Here is a 21473-nt window from a genome sequence, read left to right on the forward strand (position 1 = left end):
TTAGTTGCGCTTCCTTGTTTTGGAAGAAGAGAAGAAGAATCAGAGAAAGAAGGCGAGACGGACAACAAACAGGATCGGGGGGCGGGGTTTTGGGGACCCGTCTTTTATTGTCATTTTCCAGGCTTCATTTTGTTGATTCCATTCAACCCCTTCGGTCACCTTCATCATCATCATCAACATCGCCACGCCAGTCTTACATTTCCGTTTTATTTGCAACATTCGTTCTCTACTTCCTATTCGCGCATTCGTTATTTTCTTCATTTCCCCTCTTTACCCCTCGGATCTGCCTCCTTCAATGACACATGAAAAATGTATTCTGTTAAACATTGCTCTCTTTCTCTCTCTCTCCTTCGTAAGAATATCTTGTAACCATTCATCATTTCTTTTCTCCTCCTCTTTTCCGAGACACAAGAGAAATGACGAGCCTCTAATGATACCCGGGGTTTTTTCCCCGCAGTAATTTCTTGTAAGTGAAACTACTTTATTTCCAAATCGTCTTAAATTCGGCTTCTGCGGTCGACTCTCCGTATCTTCGTTCCACGCAATGGATACAAATGAGGTTTTTTATTTTCTTAGGACTTTAGCTAGCGTTCCGTTTTTCTGTTTCCGATAACTTTATTCTACATTTATAAGAAAAATCTGTTTACAGATGAATCGTCGACTCAGCTCTGGGCCATAACTTTCCAATGATACTACATTCGTTTATTGTGATTTATTTTTAATTGGAGCATTACCTTATCAGTTATGTTACCTCTTGTGAGGACCTGTGTCTACATCGGATTTTCTTGTGACGCGGTTATGTTCTGCAGTGTAGAACCCCGAAGTGGGTTTAGTGCCGTCAGTCCAACTCATGCGGTACACTGTAGGCATTACTTAAGGTTCTTTACTGTGCCCCTTCGGCCACTAGCTGCAACCCCTTTCATTCCTTTTACTGTACCTCTGTTCATATTCTCTTTCTTCCTCCTCGAAATCCATCCTCTTTTATCAATGGTTTCATAGTGCAACTGCTTTGAGGTTTTCCTCCTTTTACACCTTTCAAGCCTTTCTACTTTTAATTTCTCATTCAGCACTGAATGACCTCACAGGTCCCAGAGGTTCGCCTTTGGCCTCAATTTTATATTTTCCATTCCATTCCATCCAGTGTGGAATGATTGATTGCCTCTTAGCTCTCAGTGTGAGTCAACTATTCACTGAATGCAAATCATTTTCATATGACGCTCGTTCACTTTTCGGTCCACTTTTCACTCATAGAGGCCAGTTAATGAGCAAAGCATGGCGACATTATTCCTCCCTCAAGACCGATTAATTTCCATACCTTTCCTTCTCGTAAGAATGCATGAGTGAGGTATTACACGAGCTTACCCAGTTGTTGAGGTAAAAGTAAGAGTTATGGGTTTTACTTAGTTGGTGAAATAAAAGCAAGATATTGAGGTGTGAGGTTTACCGATTTTTTTTAATTTTACGAAATTAGGGTAATTCTTTAGGACAATAAAAAAAAATGGTTCATTTGGAATTTAAAGCCACGGATAACGCTCTTTTCAAGCCAGCATTGCTGATAGGGGGAACTCACAAATTCCAATTTAGCAGTACGACTACGGGAGCATTACTTCCAAAATCAATAGGCTTCGCTCGCGGGGGTGATAAGTCTCACAAAAAAAAAAAAAAACCTTAGTCCCTGTGTGCCGCAGAGCTTAGGTTTTCATGGTTTAGTGACAATGTGCAGATCTTCACATCGGTCATTGTGATATTGTGATTTGGCGTTCTAATATAATTTCTCGTAGGGGGGGTTAGTGCCGCCAGTGCACCTCATGCGGTGCAATATAGGCATGACTTGAGGTTCTTCCATTCCTTCTACTGTACCTCCGTCCGTCTCCTCTTCGTTCCATCTTGCTTTCCGCCGTATCCTAACAATTGTTTAGCGCCTCAGTGCCGTGATCGGTATGGTCTTGGCTTGCTACCTCGGTGGCCGCGAGTTCGATTCTCGGTCATTCCACTGAGGGGTTAGAGATGTGTATTTCTGGTGATAGAAGTTCACTCTTGACGTGGTTCGGAAGTCACGTAAAACCGTTGGTCCCGTTGCTGAATAACCCTACTGGTTCCATGCAACGTCACCATGCAAACAAACAAAGAAAACAATTGTTTCATAGTGCAACTGCTATGAGGATATCCTCCTTTTACACCTTTCAGACCTTTTTATTGTCATTATCCGTTTCACCGTTGAGTGATCTCCTAGGTCCCAGCACTTTGCTTTTGACCTCAATTCTCTATTCCATTCCACACCGATTGGGCTTGCTGATCTCGTGCTGATCCTGGCTCGTAGTGGACTTGGCGGCGGCGGCGTTGTGTCCAGAGTCCATAGAGATGCTTGTTTCCCCACAGTATTCAGATTCCATGGATACATCGATTCAAGAGATATTTGGCTGAAGCACCGATTTGTGTCCTCTAATTTATTGATGTGGTGTGGTAGCGGCGTCGGCTTCTGAATCATCGAGTTACTCGTCCTAATGGTGACAACTGTTCCGGCAGAGCTTCACCGTCTGCTACCTACCTCGGGTCCAGAGTTATCGTAGTGGTGATAGTAAACCCATTGCAAGAATTCCATTTCTGTCATAAACTAGATTCTAGTTAATGATAGAAATTATATATATATATATATATAATATATATATATATAGATATATATATATATATATATATATGATATATATATATATATATATATATATATATAATATGTATAGTATGTTTTATAAGCATAAATAGCTGCCGTAATCCAATATATTTTATATCATTCCCTATAGCAAAGAATTATTAGACGCCTCTAAAGAAAACAATATGCACAGTAGCTATGACTATTGTCTAGTTACTAGGCAAAATTAGTCATAGCTACTGTGCATATTGTTTTCTTTAGAGGCGTCCAATAATTTTTGTTAAGGGAAAGGTACAAAATATAATGGATTACGGCAGCTATATTATATTATATTATTATATATTATATTATATTATATTATATTATATTATATTATATTATATTATATTATATAATGAACAGATAGATCCTAGCGTGCATGGTTGTGTTTCTGAAGTATTATTCGGATGCTGTCTTCGTAGTATCAGTTCGTAGATCTATACTGACTTTCGCATTAACATTATTTGCTTAAAGCAGTTGATTGGTTTGCTGCGACGGACGACTGATTTTTTACATTTATCCAAGAAATGCTTGCCAAGATATTTTTTTCCTTGGAGACTAAAGTTTGTTTATAATAAGACCTATTTGTCGTTTGGCTCATTAATGATGGGTGTTTATATCGCATTTCAAGTATATGATATAGCTTTCCAGGTTTTGATTGGCAGAAATAAGGGAAGGTTGGGGATGGGCGGGGCCTTACCTGTAACTTGCAGGAAGAAAAACCAACGTAAACTTAAATGTGTTCCCTGATGTGGCGCTTTTACGATCAAGCGAACTTCATAAAATGACAATGGGTTTTATTTCCATATACTAGATCATAATGTTTATTAATGCACTAAGATGATATTTCACAGTTGTCGTCATTTATTTAGATGACTGTGGATAGTTAAGCAAATGAGCATGTAGTTTGATGACAAAAAGCATATTAGTGGATGTAGTTGTGTATGATTCTCTTCAAAGATATTTTTATCAGAAATTACATAAAGGATTTTGGCTGTGGTCCCTGAAACAGCTGCATAGAACCCTTCAGAAACGTGTTTCCACCCTCATTACAGCTTAGGGCCTATCCGGGATTCTTATTTGTTTTTAACTGAAAGCTGTGGTTGATGACACTTGTTAACTGAAAGCTCTGGTTGATTTCTTGTTGATTGAAAGCTATGGTTGATGATTCTCTTGTTAACTGGCAGGTATGGTTGATGACACTTGTTAAATGAAAGGTATAGTTGATGACTTTCTTGTTAACTGATAGATATGGTTGACGATTCTCTTGTTAACTGAAAGTTACAGTTGATGAACTGAAAGGAATGATTGATGACTCTTGTTAACTGAAAGCTATGGTTGATGACCTGTTAACTGAAAGTTATGGTTAATGACACTCTTGTTAACGAAAGCTATGGTTGATAACTCTCTTCTTAACTGAAAGTTATGGTTGATGATTCTCTTGTTAGCTGAAAGCTCTGATTCATGACTTGTTAACTGACAGCAATGGTTGATGTTTTGTTAACTAAAGGCTTTGGTTGATGACTCTCTTGTTATTTGAAAGCTATGGTTGATGACTTGTTAACTGAAAGCTACGGTTTATCACTTTCTTAACTGAAAACTATGGTTGATAACCTGTTAAATGAAAGCTATAGTTGATGACTATTGTTAACAGAAAGCCAATGGTCAATGACTGTTGTTAACAGAAAATTATAGTTGATAACTTGTTAAATAAAAGCTATAGTTAATGACTATTGTTAACAGAAAGTTAACAGAAAGTAATGGTTGATGACACTCTTGTTAACTGGAAGCAATTGTTGATGACTTATTAACTGAAAGGTATGGTTGATGACACTCTTGTTAGCTGAAATCTATGGTTGATGACTATTGTTAACTGAAAGCTATGGCTGATAACACTGTTGTTAACCGATAATTATGGTTGATGACTGTCTTGTTAACTGTAAGGTATGCTTGATTATTCTCTTTTTAACTGAAGCTATGGTTGATGACTCATGTTAATTGAAAGCTATGGTTGATTCTCTTGTTAACTACAGCTATGTTTGATGATTTTCTTGTTAACTGGCAGGTATGTTAGATGACTCTCTTGTTGATTGGAAGGTATAGTTGTTGACTAGTTAACTGGAAGCTATGGTTGATGATTCTCTTGTATGGTTGATGACTTATTTGTTAACTGAAAGCTATGGTTGGAGACTTGTTATCGGGAGGCTATGGATGGTGACTCCTGTTAACTGAAATTTATGATTGATGACACTCGTTAACTTAAAAGTATTTGTTAACTGAAAGCTATTGTTGATGACTTGTTAACTGGAAACTATGATGGATGATTCTAATGTATGGCTGATGACTCTCTTGTTAACTGAAAGCTATGGTTGATGATTTTCTTGTTAACTGAAAACTATGGTTGAAGACTTGATAACTGGAAACTATGGTTGATGATTCACTTGTTTGGTTGGTGACGCTCTTGATAACTGAAAGCTATGGTTGATGACTTGTTAACTGAAAGCTATGGTTGATGACTTGTTAACTGAAAGCTATGGTTGATGACTCTTGTTAATGGAAGGCTTTGGTTGATGACTTGTTAATTAAATGCTATGGTTGACGACTCTTGTTAACTGAAACCTGTGGTTGATGATTTGTTACCTGAAAGCTATAGTTGATAACTGAAAGCTTTGGTTGATTATCCATGTTAACTGAAAGCTATGGCTGATTACCCTCTTTTGGGTGGAATTCATGACAATGCAATGACTAATGGGAGTTTTTCGTGAGCGGTTCTTTTGGAGGATAAGAATAGTGAGTTTTGTGGCGAAGTGATTGCTATTGGGAATCTTGAATTCATTCATTCAGACATCAAAGGGATAAAGATTATTCTTGCCTGTCTCCTATGCATAAGGGCCCACGGTTAGTTAGGGTTTTATTACCTGCTTTAGAACCGTACTTCGTTTTGTTCTGATAATGATGCTGTTAAAGAACATGCAGTGAAGATATAACTTTGACATTGACGGGAAAGGGGAGCTATAACCTCGAATAGAGTGCTAAGTTTTTTGGGATGGTCAGTAAACATACAATAAATATCAGTAATCGGGTACTATTTTCTGTGATGGTGTGATGGTGCATAACATTGAAGTGTCACTGACTGTTTACAATGTGAGTTGATTTTTAGGGTGCAGCCAGCAACAGACTATAAAAAAGACAGGCATATAAAACCTTCTAATCTTCAAGACTCCAGGAATCTACGTGCAGAACATTTGAACTTGGAAGAATTCATGGGCTTTTTTTTTAACAGAATGAGTGACAATTACAGCTGACCTGGGATTGCCTAGGTAAGAAAAGTAAATCACGTAGATACTATTACCTCCTCCTTTTAGCAGAAAGAGGAACGTTTTTACGATTATCCGAGATTGATTAGACTAGATACTCGAGCGCAATAAAATTGAAAGTTTAGCGAGATAACAAAGGGCTTGTAACCCTATTCATCGACATGAATTACTGAAGATCAAGTATTGTTGAATCATAGTTTGGCCGCAACTAGAGGGGAGTAACACTCGTGTTCAGTTCCTCTGATGTAATTTACCCCAAAAGTTAGTCTTCTAATATTCCTTTTAGTTCTACTATTATTGCTGTCAGTGCACTATTGCATGCAGTTTTGCATGATTTTACATTTATATCCGGATTTCTCTTGTGCATTCCCACTTGGAGCCTATAAGATTCCAGGATTCAACACTTGATTGAACTTGGGGTTTATTTACAATAACATCAATGATGATAGTAACTACAGTTATAGGTTATTATTATTATTATTATTATTATTATTATTATTATTATTATTATTTTTTTTTTTTTTTTTTTTTTTTTGCTCTATCACAGTCCTCCAATTCGACTGGGTGGTATTTTATAGTGTGGGGTTCCGGGTTGCATCCTGCCTCCTTAGGAGTCCATCACTCTTCTTACTATGTGTGCCGTTTCTAGGATCACACTCTTCTGCATGAGTCCTGGAGCTACTTCAGACTCTAGTTTTTCTAGATTCCTTTTCAGGGATCTTGGGATCGTGCCTAGTGCTCCTATGATTATGGGTACGATTTCCACTGGCATATCCCATATCCTTCTTATTTCTATTTTCAGATCTTGATACTTATCCAATTTTTCCCTCTCTTTTCTCTTCAACTCTGGTGTCCCATGGTATTGCGACATCAATGAGTGATACTTTCTTCTTGACCTTGTCAATCAACGTCACGTCTGGTCTGTTTGCACGTATCACCCTATCTGTTCTGATACCATAGTCCCAGAGGATCTTTGCCTGATCGTTTTCTATCACTCCTTCAGGTTGGTGCTCGTACCACTTATTACTGCAAGGTAGCTGATGTTTCTTGCACAGGCTCCAGTGGAGGGCTTTTGCTACTGAATCATGCCTCTTTTTGTACTGGTTCTGTGCAAGTGCCGGGCATTCACTTGCTATGTGGTTTATGGTTTCACTTTTCGTATTGCACTTCCTACATATGGGAGAGATGTTATTTCCATCTATCGTACTTTGAACATATCTGGTTCTTAGGGCCTGATCTTGTGCCGCTGTTATCATTCCTTCAGTTTCCTTCTTTAGCTCTCCCCTCTGTAGCCATTGCCATGTGTCATCGCTGGCTAGTTCTTTAGTCTGTCTCATGTATTGTCCGTGCATTGGTTTGTTGTGCCAGTCCTCTGTTCTTTTCTGGGCTTCTTTCTGTCTTTCTCCCTCCTGTCTCTGTATATTTCTGGGTCTTCGTCTGCTTTTATTAGTCCTTCTTCCCATGCACTCTTTAGCCACTCGTCTTCACTGGTTTTCAGATATTGCCCAGTGCTCTGTTTTCGATGTTGACGCAGTCCTCTATACTTAGTAGTCCTCTCCCTCCTTCCTTTCGTGTTATGTATAGTCTGTCCGTATTTGCTCTTGGGTGTAGTGCTTTGTGTATAGTCATATGTTTCCTGGTTTTCTGATCTATGCTGCGGAGTTCTGCCTTCGTCCATTCCACTATTCCTGCGCTGTATCTGATTACTGCACTGCCCATGTTTGTTTTGGCTTTTATCATATTTCCGGCGTTGAGTTTTTGACTTGAGTATCGCCTTGAGTCTCTGCATATATTCTTTCCTGATCGTGTCCTTCATCTCTTGGTGTTTTATATCTCCTCCTTCCATTATTCCCAGGTATTTGTATCCTGTCTCATCTATGTGTTTGATGTTGCTCCCATCTGGTAGCTTTATCCCTTCAGTTCTCGTTACTTTGCCTTTTTGTATGTTGACTAAGGCGCATTTTTCTATTCCAAACTCCATCCTGATGTCCCCAGATACAATCCTTACAGTCTGGATTAGGGTATCTATTTCCTTGATGCTCTTACCATACAGCTTGATGTCGTCCATGAACATCAGATGGTTGATTCTGTTGCCTCTTTTCTTGAGTTGGTACCCGGCATCCATCTTCTGTTATTATTATTATTATTATTATTATTATTATTATTATTATTATTATTATTATTAATAAGAACATGGGGTTTATTTACAACAAAAACGAATTAGTAGGAACTATAGTAATAATAATAGATTATTATTATTATTATTTTGGAATATGACCGTCTTTTAAACAAATTCTGTTGAATAAAGTGCCAGAATTCAGCGAATTAATTTTATGTATTCTCTTTTCTATTTTTCTTATAACTCGCGTTTCTGGCTCAGCGATACTTTCTTAATAATTGGCTAATATTCATGTTGGTTGAAATCTAAAAATGTCGAATGTGATATTTTATTTATAACAGGATTTTCTGTCAAGTAATTTCTGTACATTGATGTACTGGAATGGAGGATCCCAGGTCCAGGTCAAGCAGGGTTGTCGTCTGTGTTGGAATAATACCAACACCGACGATAACCTCTGCTTGACCTGGACCTGAGCTCCGTCATTCCAGTACACCTATATACTGATAATACCAGTATTGACAGGAAAATCCTGTTCTGAATAAAATATCACATTCAGTTTTATTTAGATCTTTCCCAATACGAATATAGGCCAATTATTAAGAAGTATCGCTGAGCCAGAAAAGCGAGCAATAAGAAAAATAGAAAAGATAATAATAATTCGCTGAATTCTGCCATTTTATTCAACAGTATTATTATTATTATTATTATTATTATTATTATTATTATTATTATTATTATTAATTACTGAAGCTCTTGTCCACGAAGAGTTTAATGATTATACAAAATTAATCCAGCAGGACGAGTGGTCTGAAAATCGGCTAACAAAGGAAATAAAAGAAACCAGACTAAATGAGTTATCCAAAGCATAGAATACACAAATAAGTAGAAGTAAGCTGCATAACGACAGTTAACAAACTTGTTGATATCCTTTAACTATATTTTCGTATTGGCTTTATAATTTACAGTAAACGGAAGAAATGAAAATGATTCTAGGTAAAGGGGCGTAGCTTATGCCGCCTGTAGTGGGTTAGTGATGTCAGTGCGCCTCACGCCCCGTTCAATATAGGCATTACTTAAAGGGTCTTTGCAGCGTCCCTTCGTCCCGTAGATGCAACCCCTTGCGTTCCTTTTACTGTGCCTCCATTCGTATTCTTTCATATCACTCTCTACCCTCTTCATACAATTGTTTCGTAGTGCAGCCGCGAGATTCTCCTCCTGTAGCACCTTTACGGTCTTTTTATAGTTATTTTTCATTTCAGCACTAAATGACCTCATAGGTCCCAGCGCTTGGATTTCGGCCTATATTGCACATTTGACTCTACTCTTTGAGTATATTTTCTTTTGAGTTATATAGTTCAAATTAAAACGTAAGCATGGAGTTGAGTTGACTATACTGGTTTTTTTCCATCTGTCCACCCGCCTGTGGTGTTTGCACTTGGTAACACTGCGTCCCGGGCTTTAGATAGTCACATTCAGCTTAAATTCAACAATTATAATGATATTCTATTTCGAATATTAACGGTGTAATTCGCATACAGTAAATTATTAAAACACTTTCCAAGTGCAAATGTGCACCCAGATATCCTTGTATTTACCTAAAACTTACACATAGCGTAACTATCTAAAGCCCGGGACGCAGTGTTACCATACGCAAACACCACAGGCGGGTGGACAGATGGAAAAAAACAGAGTGTAGGTAATGAGCTCAGAAGACATGGCTTAGGCCTCCTTTCAGGCAGCCACGTGCTTTCAAGCGCGTCCACAAACAAAGGGAACCGTGTCAGTGCTTGGATATTATTACTGATGCTATGGCACACCCTTGGCGAAGCAGGAGCAGTGTTTAATGGCGTTTCCCTCCCTCCCTCCCTCGGCTTTATGCAAATGTACATGATAGAAACACACCACCGAAATATTTTTGCCTGCAAATATGCTCTCTTCCATCACGATTCCTCTCTCATTTCAGAGAGTGGTTTTTCTACTGCAGCTCTTATTCAGATTTAGGATAGTTCGTACATTCTTAAACCGGTGCGTTTTCTCTCATGCGTTCCAGTCCAGTCGCAGGGAGGCGCATGCACACAGGGGCTCGGTATATTTATACCTAGAGAGAGATAGAGCGAAAATTAAGTACTGCTGATAGAGCCTAAGTTGTAACAAATTCGGTATGTATTAAAGTTGACTACTATTACTAGAACCCAAATTGTTACATATGCTTCACTCCATGCTTAACTTTACTGGACAATATGTAATGTAAAGTAGCATATACGCTCGTTATTTCTTTTAATATCTCTTGGTTGTCTGACAAAATTTACTCGAATGTAAAACTCCCGGAACCTCTTACCTCGACTCTACTTCTATATGCTGGAAAAAAAAAAAGTCTTCCCAGCTGTCAGTCACCTGTTCACTGGTGGAAATTATGTAAAGAAACCAACAGCGGTCGCGCCTTTTTACACTGTTATCAGGGTATTTTACATATACGTAACAACAGAATCTTGAACTCGGAGAGGGAGTGAAGGAAGGATTTGTACTTTCGTTGAGAGCAAGTATTACACAGCTGTCACCTCAGTGTAAGGACTCGGAGCAGCTTTGGACAGTGTCTGGTCTTGGAAGGTTCTTGGGTAAAAGATAGTTTTACATTTTAATTTAGTAGAAGAACAAATGTAGTTGATGGAAATCGATCGGCTTATTTTTCTTCGATATCTCGTTCCAAAGTCTCTGTTGTTTCTAATATCGCAGGGTATAGTATTCACGTCTCCATAGAAGCCTATACTATCTTCATTACGTATATATTTGCACGGGTAAATGTTTCACAAGTAGGCAAGTGCATTATTATTCATGTGTATATATTTATATAAACATTGCCTTTACAGTTTATAAATCAACTGGACTCACTTATTTGAAACTTGAATTTGATTTGTTAAGAGGCGTTCTGACCTTTTGAAGAGATTATAAGCCACAAATTACGTGCAAGTATTTTCATTTTTTTTAATCAACGATGGGAGAGATCAAGAACAATTGATTCCCTACCTCTGTTGCCAATGTAAAGGGCAAAACTCTACAGGCGAGAAGTTCCTTCAATTTCTGTTCTTAGCCCCCAAAAATCAAGGCCAAGGTCACAGTATTAAAATCATTTGAGTGGTAACACGATGAAGTTCTCACAAACTTTAATATCCCACAGAAAGATTCAGAGTTTATGAAAGTCATGAGACATCTCATTATACAGTTTTCATGCCTTTGCTTTGGAGGTTTTATTCAGCACTAGTTCTAGTCTAATGTTTGGCACTTACATTTTCAGAAAATACTATTTCGAACAGGCCGAACGGTCAGATTGCATAAGGCACTTCTAATTTAACAGTTCCACGTTATGGTGAAAGCATCTTAATTGATAGATATTGATATGACGTATCTTCATATCCCACAGGATAATGCCTAGTTGAGCACGTATGCATTGACGAATCTATTATAAGAAAAATAGCCATCAAATATTCCCCTTGAATTTTGTATAACTTCTGCGGTCTTATATTTTTTAAGCTAGTATTTGATTTAAAATAAGTTTAAAACATTCGCAAAATCTGGACAGGACGCTAGAATGTCAAAAAGATCGAAAAGCCCTGTAAAAGAAGAAAGCATTGAGGCCGAGCCTACCCCCGGGGTGGAGGAGAGTTGAAGAACAACATTCATAAACCATAAGGCTATACAGGATGACATTTTGCTTAAGTAAACTTGACACACCACTCGCAAAGCTTTGGCAATCCTTCCAGGCAGAGCCACTCCTTTTCGGAGGTAGTCCTCTGCCAATAGGGATGCAGTCGATTCACAGCCGAGGGTAAACGACGCGAGGCTGGAGCCTCTTTTGAATCTTTTGTCCCTTCGGAAGAAGGAGAGGAAACATGTCACCCTCGGACATATCGATGATGCTGATGATGGTGGCGGTGGTGGTGATGATGGTGGGGAAATGTTCTTTCTCACCGGTCAGGGCGGAAATGTCCGATACTTGAGAGAAAAAAAAAGCTGTAAGATGACAAGGAAAATTCAACAAAGAATATAGAATAAAACAGAGTTCTTTTATTTTGTCTTCATGGTTCTTTTCAGATTCACGAAGTTTTAGAAAAATTTAAAACTCGTAAATTAGGGAGGGTACGATACACAAAAGTCAAAAGCTGTAAAAGAACAAGGAAATATAAATTAAAACGACATTCTTTTATTTTGGACTTATGTTTACCTGTTTTCAGATTTTCTGAGTTATTTAAAATTATAAAAAGCATTGAATTTGATATTCAAAACCTAACTGGAGATAAAGACAAAATGCAATGGATGTCATTGTATCTGGCATTGATACAAATAAATTTTTTGCTTTAGTATATTGAAGCAAGAAGATTATAATAAAATGAAATAGGGGCAAACTGATCAAATAATAGAATTTCAGTCATGATAAAAAATATAGTTAACATCTTTATACATCTGGAATTGCGTTATTAAGTTATTATGCGCCAATCAGTGCACCAAACATTTGGTGGAAGGTTCATTACAGTATACATTCGTTAGTGTAAGCCTTTATGTAGTTTATGTCGTTTATGTTAACACAGTTTGCTTAGCATTTGCATCTATCTGATTTTTGTTTTTTGTGTAACTATTACCGTAATTTTTAATTTTTGTCATTTCCATCTTTTTCAGGTAAGTCTGATGAGACCGTCGTAGTTCGTCTAGTTCTGGGTTATGGTTAGAGATTCTCAGGTAACGTTATTTTTTAAGCTTCTTGAATAACCGTTCATTCCCTATATTACTCTTGCATTGTACTACATCCAGGCTTATTGCTTTTATAAGCAGCTAGTAAGAGGAAAGATCATAGTATGTTTACTCATTTTTGCTTCCCATTCTGTTCTTTTTCGAACTGTTTGCCTAAAGATTTCTCACGTAAGATTGTTTGAATTTTTAACATTGTAAATCTGATATTGAAAATAGAGTCGTGGACAGAAAAGTAAGTTGAAACTGTGCGAACAAACACCGTAGAGATTCACTTCACTTCACCTAATAATTTTTGCATGAGCTACACTACACCGAAAAAAAGAGAGAAGAATTAAAGCAACTTACACTGTGTGTTACTGAAGGAGGAAAGCCGGGAGGGAAACGCTTTGTATAACCGAACTTGCACAGGGATTAGGGAAACTTTTTCCAGTACTGCAGAGTGAAGGCCATAGCGGATTTCGTATTGAGGAAATGGTCTATCCCACGTACTTCCCATCCTCCAGTCCGTTTGGTGTGGAATGTCTTTCTTGTTTTGTTTCAGGTTTATCCTTCGGCTGGCTTCAAAGGCCAGTTTTCATTTCCTACGTGCTAGAAATCTTGTTTCCTTGAACTTTCTTAACTTGAAATATAAATACTTGATATCTACATGTTTGGACGTCATCTGTTGATGTTAGTGGCCGCCTGTATGTTTTATCAATTCACTGTGGTTCATTGATAGTGCGACTCGCGATCTGTAGGCAGTGTTAGCATTCGTATAATGAAATTTCGGCATGAATAGTGAAGAAGTAGTCAACTCCTTACACCACCCTCAAATGAAATGTGTCCTGAGGAATCTGATATAACTTCATTTCCATTTCACATATTTATGGAAGTCAATATTAACCATAAAATCACTTTAACTAAATTACTATATCAAATAACTTCGTGTGGATTTTGAATCTTAAACAAATGCCAGTGGTAAACCTTGTCAAGGTCTTGCCCTTTGTATTCGTTCATTTTTCCTCATTTGTGCCTTTTTTCCCACGTGAAGCCTTTGTGCTTCTACAGCACTAGAAACCTCCTTGAATAATTCAAATGACTTTGAAAGTACCTCAGTAATAATACTTTGCCGTTCAACTTGACATAGAATTATGTATGCCCTAGTGAGATTAAGTGAATAGGTATTTTATGTTATTGACTTTCATCATTTACTTGTTCTTAGAGGATGACATGCCTACATGCATAAACTATCTGTTTGACAATCGCGTGTCGAGCCAAAGCAATAGTATGACAAAAGCAACTCGATGCAGAGCATAACGTAATTCACTGGGAAACGGTTCCTTGCGTGGTCGATTGTAGTATGGCAGCTAGGGAAGTTCTGTTGGTATACTATCAATATTGAGTAAAAAAAAAAAAAGAATGGGTCACATGGTCTGACCAGTGGTCGTTTTTGAGAAATGTCCGCAATCTTTTTTTTCAAGGAATATTTTTTTAAAAATTAATATGCTTGTAATATGAGGGTGTGGCATATCATTTTGTATGTTTTTCCGTATGCTGAGTTCAATAAAAGCATAAAAAGAACTCTGAAATTAATAGCAAAGTATTTTTTGTAGTTTTTAGTGCCTGTACGTATATAAATGTTTCTGTTTTTTATTTTAAGAACTAATGAGAAATAAAACACTATTTATTAATGTTATTAGTGTTGTACAGTTTTTTCACATTATTTTTCATCGTTAAAACATAAATTCATTCGTTTACACCTACAAAACGGACAACCATGGATTTTAGCAACTCTGCAAGTACAAACAGCAAATCGTGCGCATTTCCTACACGTGCAAATACAAATTCAGGAGGTCGCACAAGTTCTGTTGATATGATAGGCTGGAAATTTCCTCTTCTAAACACCCATATTTCGGATGGTCCTCCAGCACATTCATCCACATGTATAGCCCTGAAGGCATGCACGCTTGATGTGAAACATCACAGTTGATGATGGGGGACAAAGTTTAGAGAAGCTGAGATTCTTTGCCTGATGGTATTTTTCAAATCGTACACCATCACAGTTTAACTTTGATGCACCAAGCACCTTAGCAATAAATTGTTCAGCATTTTGTATCATCTCTTCATCAAGAGGAGCAACCCCAAAATCCTCCAAAAGTTTCCCTGGAGTGTAGAGCAGTTTTGAGTGCCATAAGCTTTGTCCCTATCTTGCTTGTTGTATCACAACCTGTTAGACTGTGCACTGCAGGTAGAATGTTTACAAGTAGGTCATCCATGTTTTCAATCATTTTGCGAAGTGGTATATACATGAATGATGAAAAGAATGTCTTACATAATCCACAGTTCCTTCAGGCCACATTTTTCATAAATAATTTTAAAGTGGTATAGTGCAGAGAACATGACGTTCGTATCAGCCGAAGCAATATGACTCTTTCAGCACAGTCTGTTGAAACAGTTTTCTGTGTGTTTCATAATCCTATCATCAGTTTCCTCATCTGTTGACACAGAGTTTTCTGTGTTTTACATAACCTTATCATCAGCTTCCCCACACTCACATTAGAGTAAGGTATCCAAAATGCAGAATCCTTTGTCAATTTCATGCACATCTTCGGCGTCACTTTGTGGCCTCCTCCCAAATACACGGGTTTTTCGAGGTTTCCTTCCTTGACAATGTAAGCCACTCTACAAACAGTTCTTGGAAAAGCTTTTTGTTCTGGCTTGAGGCCCAAAAAGTTTCCATATTAACAGGAAGAGGTGTAGCTACTTGGTCTGTTAGGTGTTATATCAATAGGATCCACATTTTTCCTCCTAAGCCGTTCCTAGTGCTTTAAACTTTTCTTTTCATACAAATAAAAAGCAATATCAATACGCGAGCTTCCCTTTGAAAGCCTCAAACTTTCTCCAAAAGTTGTCAAAGTAATCTCCAAAGGTCTTACATTTTAGCACTTTAACATAAAATTTTCGTGCATATACCATGGAATCAATTATTACAGCTGTGTTCTCCTGTGATGCTGGATGGTTAGCCATCATTTCATCTTTTTTAAAAACTTCCTTTTAAGTTCTTTACTCAGGTGTGCCTTTACTGGCTTCTTCAAATCCATCAGATGACCGGTAGTAAGATGTGGATGTGAGTTTATAACTCAGTAATGTTTCTGCATTGAAACCTCGGGAACGTGGTATTTCTATCCATCGTAACGTATCACTTGATTCCTTCAGTGCAGACTCGGTGGCAGATTTTACTTTTTGTTTTTTAGGAAACATTTTGTGAATGGGATCTAGAATGCTTTATTGTTTTTCAGTCAGTCTTTCCTTGGCAAAGGTTTGGTAAGCAGTCTCACCTTTTTCGTGGACATGTGTATTCATTGTCGCCCCAGTTATGAGATTAGATATGCCACAACTTTCAGTCTTCATAAAGGGATTTCTTCTCTCAAGCACAAAGAGTAACATACTTGAAACACACACTGTAGGTCTTGAATTATTAGTGACTTGGAGAACTATTGATGGAGAGCAGCAAGCTCATCATCATCATCATCCAGACCACAAATTTTTCTCAAGAAATTAGTCAGGCTGTCTTTTTCATGACTGATTAGGTCATGCTTTGTCACGGCATCTTTTTGTCTTGTAATTCCAATTATTCCTCCAGATCCTTTTGCTGGTTTATGATAGTGTTGTTCTAATGCTTGATCCAAGGCAACACTGCTGAATCTTTTGCTGGAATGTTGAACTGTAAAATGACCATTTTTAAAGTCATTATATATCAGTGGGAGATCCTCTTCGAGTTTCAAGTAATCATTAGGATATAAAGTACACCAACGCTCACATGCAAATCCCAGTTATTTTTTCTGTCACCTCGAATTAGGTCTCTAAGCGGTACAAATGTAGACACAAACCGGTCCCAGTAACATAATACCTCACCATCCTTCATACCAAGTTCTCTGAATTCCTCAAAATCTGTTTAGATATCACTCAGGTTATTGAAAGCAGTTTTGGTTTCATCTGATGAACATCGATCTACATTCACTGATAACTGCAGATGTTTGATGACTGAAAACAACGCAGAGTACTCCGCTTTATCACACTGATGCAAGAATGCTCTCCCCTGAAGTCTTTGCATGACTTCATACAATATTCCAATTACTCTGATTGCCCGAGCATAATGGTTGCCATTTAAAGCACACTCTGCTAAGCCCATTGTTTCAGTCTCGACAATGATTTCAGAAGTCCCACTGTTTCTAAGGCACAGTCCGATGCATGACAGCACCAACTTTTGCGGGTGAAATCCTCCAAGACCAAGAAATGTGCTGGAAAACTTCTCTGGATGAATAAGTTTTATTTCTTTAGCTATGTGATATACTCCCTCGTCACACCACAAAGAACCCTCTTGAAGATTTAGCTGATGCAGCACATCTTGAAAGTTCACCATTAATGTATAAATTGAATCATAGATGTGTTGCAGGATACGGCAGGATTGGAGTAAATCCAGTAAATGTCCAATAAGATGGATGGCGAGCCAATGAGCTCATTAAAGCATTTCTTGATGGTATTTCTATTTCATCAGGGAATTCGAGCTGAGGTACATTGGAATCTTTAAGAAATCGTGAGAGAAACCATACAAGACCCAAATCTCTTCTTACCTTTCTCATTTCAGTTAGCATACTTAAATCACTACTTGGCAAAAAGTTACTTGAAAGTGTGCATCTTCGTTTCGGCTTGTGGTAGCACAAAAGCTTCGAGAGTGCGCGAAGTACCACCAATACCAAACGTACCTGCATAGTTTTCTGGATGATCGATTTCATTAATATGATATCCTGCTGGTTATCCTCTACTTGACGATCTTGGAACAAAACTAGTACTGCGTCATGCGTTCCATGCATACCTGATTTTGTATTTTCTTCTCTTATCAAAATTGTCCATAGCACCGCGCACAGTGATCTCAGGTTTAATTGAAGGTGATTGGGACACGGTGTCCTTTCTCCTTGATGATGGTTCCATTTGCTAGCATCTGTTCTTGGCGTAAGACATCATCTTAACTGGAGCAAAGTCCTTGACTGTTGAATATCCTAGTGTTATTTATCTACTTAAATTGTGAATAGCTTGAGCATTGGCAATATGCGGTGGTGTTTTTTCAAGCCATTGTGAATTATGAAATAAGCAACCTGAAACAATGCATCACATCTACGTTGAGTAGCTGCTGATTTAATGAATGACGGTCTAATACCAGTAGGAACTTATTACACTGCTTTGGCCGACATTGTTCATACTCAGTTTCAGCTTTTGTTAAGTCATTTGCATCACAAAATTTTTCACCTAATTTGAAGTCATAGTTTCCGGCCTCTTTACGGAGTATGGCAGCACAATTTTGAATAGCATCCCAAGACCGAACTTTGTCTACAACCAAACCATAGTCAGCGTTAGATGCATAGACAACCTGGGAAAGTGATTTTTCCCTTGGGTATGCAAAACATATATTATCAATATATATAGAAACTTCATTGATTACGGACTTAATTTCTTTCTTTGATATTGTAAGTGCAGGATTTTGTTTCATAAATTCATCACGACAATCAGTTAGTGTATAATCTTTCGTCTGAAAATGCATATTTTCAACAAAATTTTTTGATCTCATGTTGTTTTTTTTGAACTGGAGCATTTTCACTCTCCTTTGATGTTTTGAACTTAAAAAAAAAATGCTATCAACTTTAGAGTTCATTTTATGCTTTTATTGAATTCGGCATACGGGAAAACATAAAAAATGACATGTCACACCCTGATATTCCAAGCTTATTAATCTTCAAAAAGTAATTCCATGAAAAATCAAGATGGCGGCCATTTCTCAAAAATGACCACTGGTCAGACTATGTGATCAATTTTTTTATATTCACCATTGATAGTATGAACTGTCTAGACAAACAAAATTTCTGGCTCTTAAAACTACAACAGAACTTCCCTAGCTCCTAGAATATTGTTCGTTGGCATATCGTGCATTAATTGTAAGTTTGTATCTCTCTCTCTCTCTCTCTCTCTCTCTCTCTCTCTCTCTCTCTCTCTCTCTCTCTCTCTCTCTCTCTCTCTCTCTCTCATCACTGATTTTTGTCATAAAGTTGAAGTATTTTGTAACATTACATATAGATGAGAGACAAGAGAATATTATTACAATCTCTCTCTCTCTCTCTCTCTCTCTCTCTCTCTCTCTCTCTCTCTCTCATATATATATATATATATATATATATATATATATATATATATATATATATATATATATATATATATATTATTACATACATACATACATGTATATATATACATTCATACATACATACATACATACAGACATATGTATTATATTCTGTGTTTGCCTATATGTAGGCTTTGCACAAGTATCCGTTGAATAGGCCTAAACGGCCGTAGCCTATACCGAACACCATACGAGCACTAGGGGAGAAGATATCCAGGGCAGTTTATTTCTGGTTTTAGCGTCGGTGTCAGCGAATCAAGCCGAGGCATGCCAGGTCAGCATGAGCTCACCCAACTGTAAACATGTAGAAGGGGGCTTTTGTGATTAACCAAAGAAGGCCGGGCCAGAGAAGCAGGGGATCTTGCCCCCCTCCTCCATTAATTTTACGTGACGCCGGTTTATGATACTGAATGGATTAATAACTGTCCCTTGTTCGTATCTTGGTTATTTGTGCTATACTATGTATATATATATATATATATATATATATATATATATATATATATATATATATATATATATATATATATATATATATTAGTGTATGTATAATAAACATGCATGCATATGTACATGTACATATACATACGTAAGAAGAAACATGGCTCAGTATTGAAAAGAAAATATTTTTATGTATATGTATATACAAACATTCATATGCATATACATAAAGGCCTGAAAATACTTAAAAATACATACAAACATACTTTTCAGTCAATGTCATGTTCATTATACATTAAACCTTGGAATATGAAATGCACTGGTCCAGGAAAGCTTTTCATTGGACGTAAACAAATCTTCAGTTTTTCTACTACCAACTTCTCATACTACACATTTCCTAAGTTCTTTTACCACCAACGTCTTATGCTACACATCTGAGTGTTGGGGGGGCGGGGCTGTAGGGCGGTCAGTGCACCGCAGGCATTACTTAAGGTTCTTTGCAGTGTGTCTTCACTCTTCCCTAGCTGCAACCAATTTTTTTTTACTGTACCTCGTTTCATATTCTCTTTCTTTATCTTAATTTCCACCCTCTCCTATCAATTGATTCATAGTGCAACTGCAAGGTTTTCCTCCTATTACACCTTTCAAACCTTTTAATGTCAATTTCCATTTCACCACTGAATGACCTCATAGGTCCCAGTGCTTGGCCTTTGACCTAAATTCTATATGCAACTCAATTCAACTCATCCTACACATTTACCCAGTTCTTCCAGAACCAACTTCTCATGTCACAAATTTCCTCAGTTCTTCTACCACCAACATTTCATACTACACAACTCTTTAGTTCTTCAACCACCAAATTCTCATGCTACACATTTTCTTGGTTCTTCTACAACCAACTTCTCATGCTTCACATTTCCTCAGTTCGATTACAACCAACATCTCATGCTACACATTTCACCAGCTTTTCTGCAACCAACTTATCATTCTAAACATTTCCTCATTTCATCTACCACCAACTTTTTATGCTACACATTTCCCCAATTCTTCCACCAAATTCTTATGCTATACATTCTCTCGTTTCTTATACCACCAATTTCTCATGCTACGCATTTCCTCAGTTCTTGTACTTCCAACTTTTTATGCTACACATTTCCCCAGTTCTTCTACCGACAACTTCTAATGCTACACATTTGCCCGGTTCTTCTACAATCAACTTTTTATGATACACAATTCCTCAGTTCTTCTACCCCGAACATCTCATGCTACACATTTACTCTGTTCTTTTACCATCAACTTCTCATGCTACACATTTCCTCAGTTCTTCTATCATGAACATCTCATGATGCACATTTCCCCAGTTGTTATACCACCAACTTCTCGTGCTACATATTTACCCAGTTCTCTACAACCAACTTCTCATGCTACACATTTCCTCAGTTCTTTTACCACCAACTTGTCATGCTACCACCAAATTTTCAAGCTAAATATTTCCTCATTTCTTTTAAAACCAGCTTTTGCTACATATTTCCTCAGTTCCTCTACTACCAACGTGTCCTACTACACAGTTCCTCAGTTATTCTACAACCAACTTCTCATGATACACATTTAGCCAGTTCTTTACAACCAATTTCTCATGCTGCACAATTTCTCAGTTCTTCTACCACCAACTTCTCAATGAGAAGTTGGTGGTAGAAGAAATGGGGAAATGCATAGCATGACAAGTTGGTAGTAGAAGAACACAGGAATCGTGTAGCATAAGAAGTTGGTTGTAGAATAAATGGGGAAATTAGTTGATGGTAAAAGAACTGAGGAAATGTGTAGCATGAGAAGTTGGTTGTATAGAACTGGGTAAATGTGATGTGTAGCATAAGTTCTCATGCTACAGATTTCCTCAGTTCTTCTACAACGAACCTCTTATGCTACATATTTCACCAGTTCTCTGCAACC

The 21473-nt window shown here is 37.5% G+C and overlaps 1 protein-coding gene across 1 annotated transcript in view; it reads right to left on the minus strand.

The window, feature by feature from the left end:
* The window catches only part of LOC135209964 (histone H3.v1-like), a 53277-nt gene extending 37403 nt beyond the window's left edge, over positions 1 to 15874 (minus strand). The window contains exons 1-2 of the mRNA XM_064242690.1: positions 15784 to 15874; positions 14832 to 15010 (exon numbers count right to left, since the gene is read on the minus strand). Coding sequence (XP_064098760.1) covers positions 14832 to 15010; positions 15784 to 15874 — 270 coding nt within the window. The remainder of the gene's footprint in view (positions 1 to 14831; positions 15011 to 15783) is intronic.
* Between the last annotated feature and the right edge of the window lie 5599 nt (positions 15875 to 21473).

Source organism: Macrobrachium nipponense, chromosome 39 (assembly GCF_015104395.2).
Source record: "Macrobrachium nipponense isolate FS-2020 chromosome 39, ASM1510439v2, whole genome shotgun sequence".
Classification (NCBI taxonomy): Eukaryota; Metazoa; Arthropoda; class Malacostraca; order Decapoda; family Palaemonidae; genus Macrobrachium; species Macrobrachium nipponense.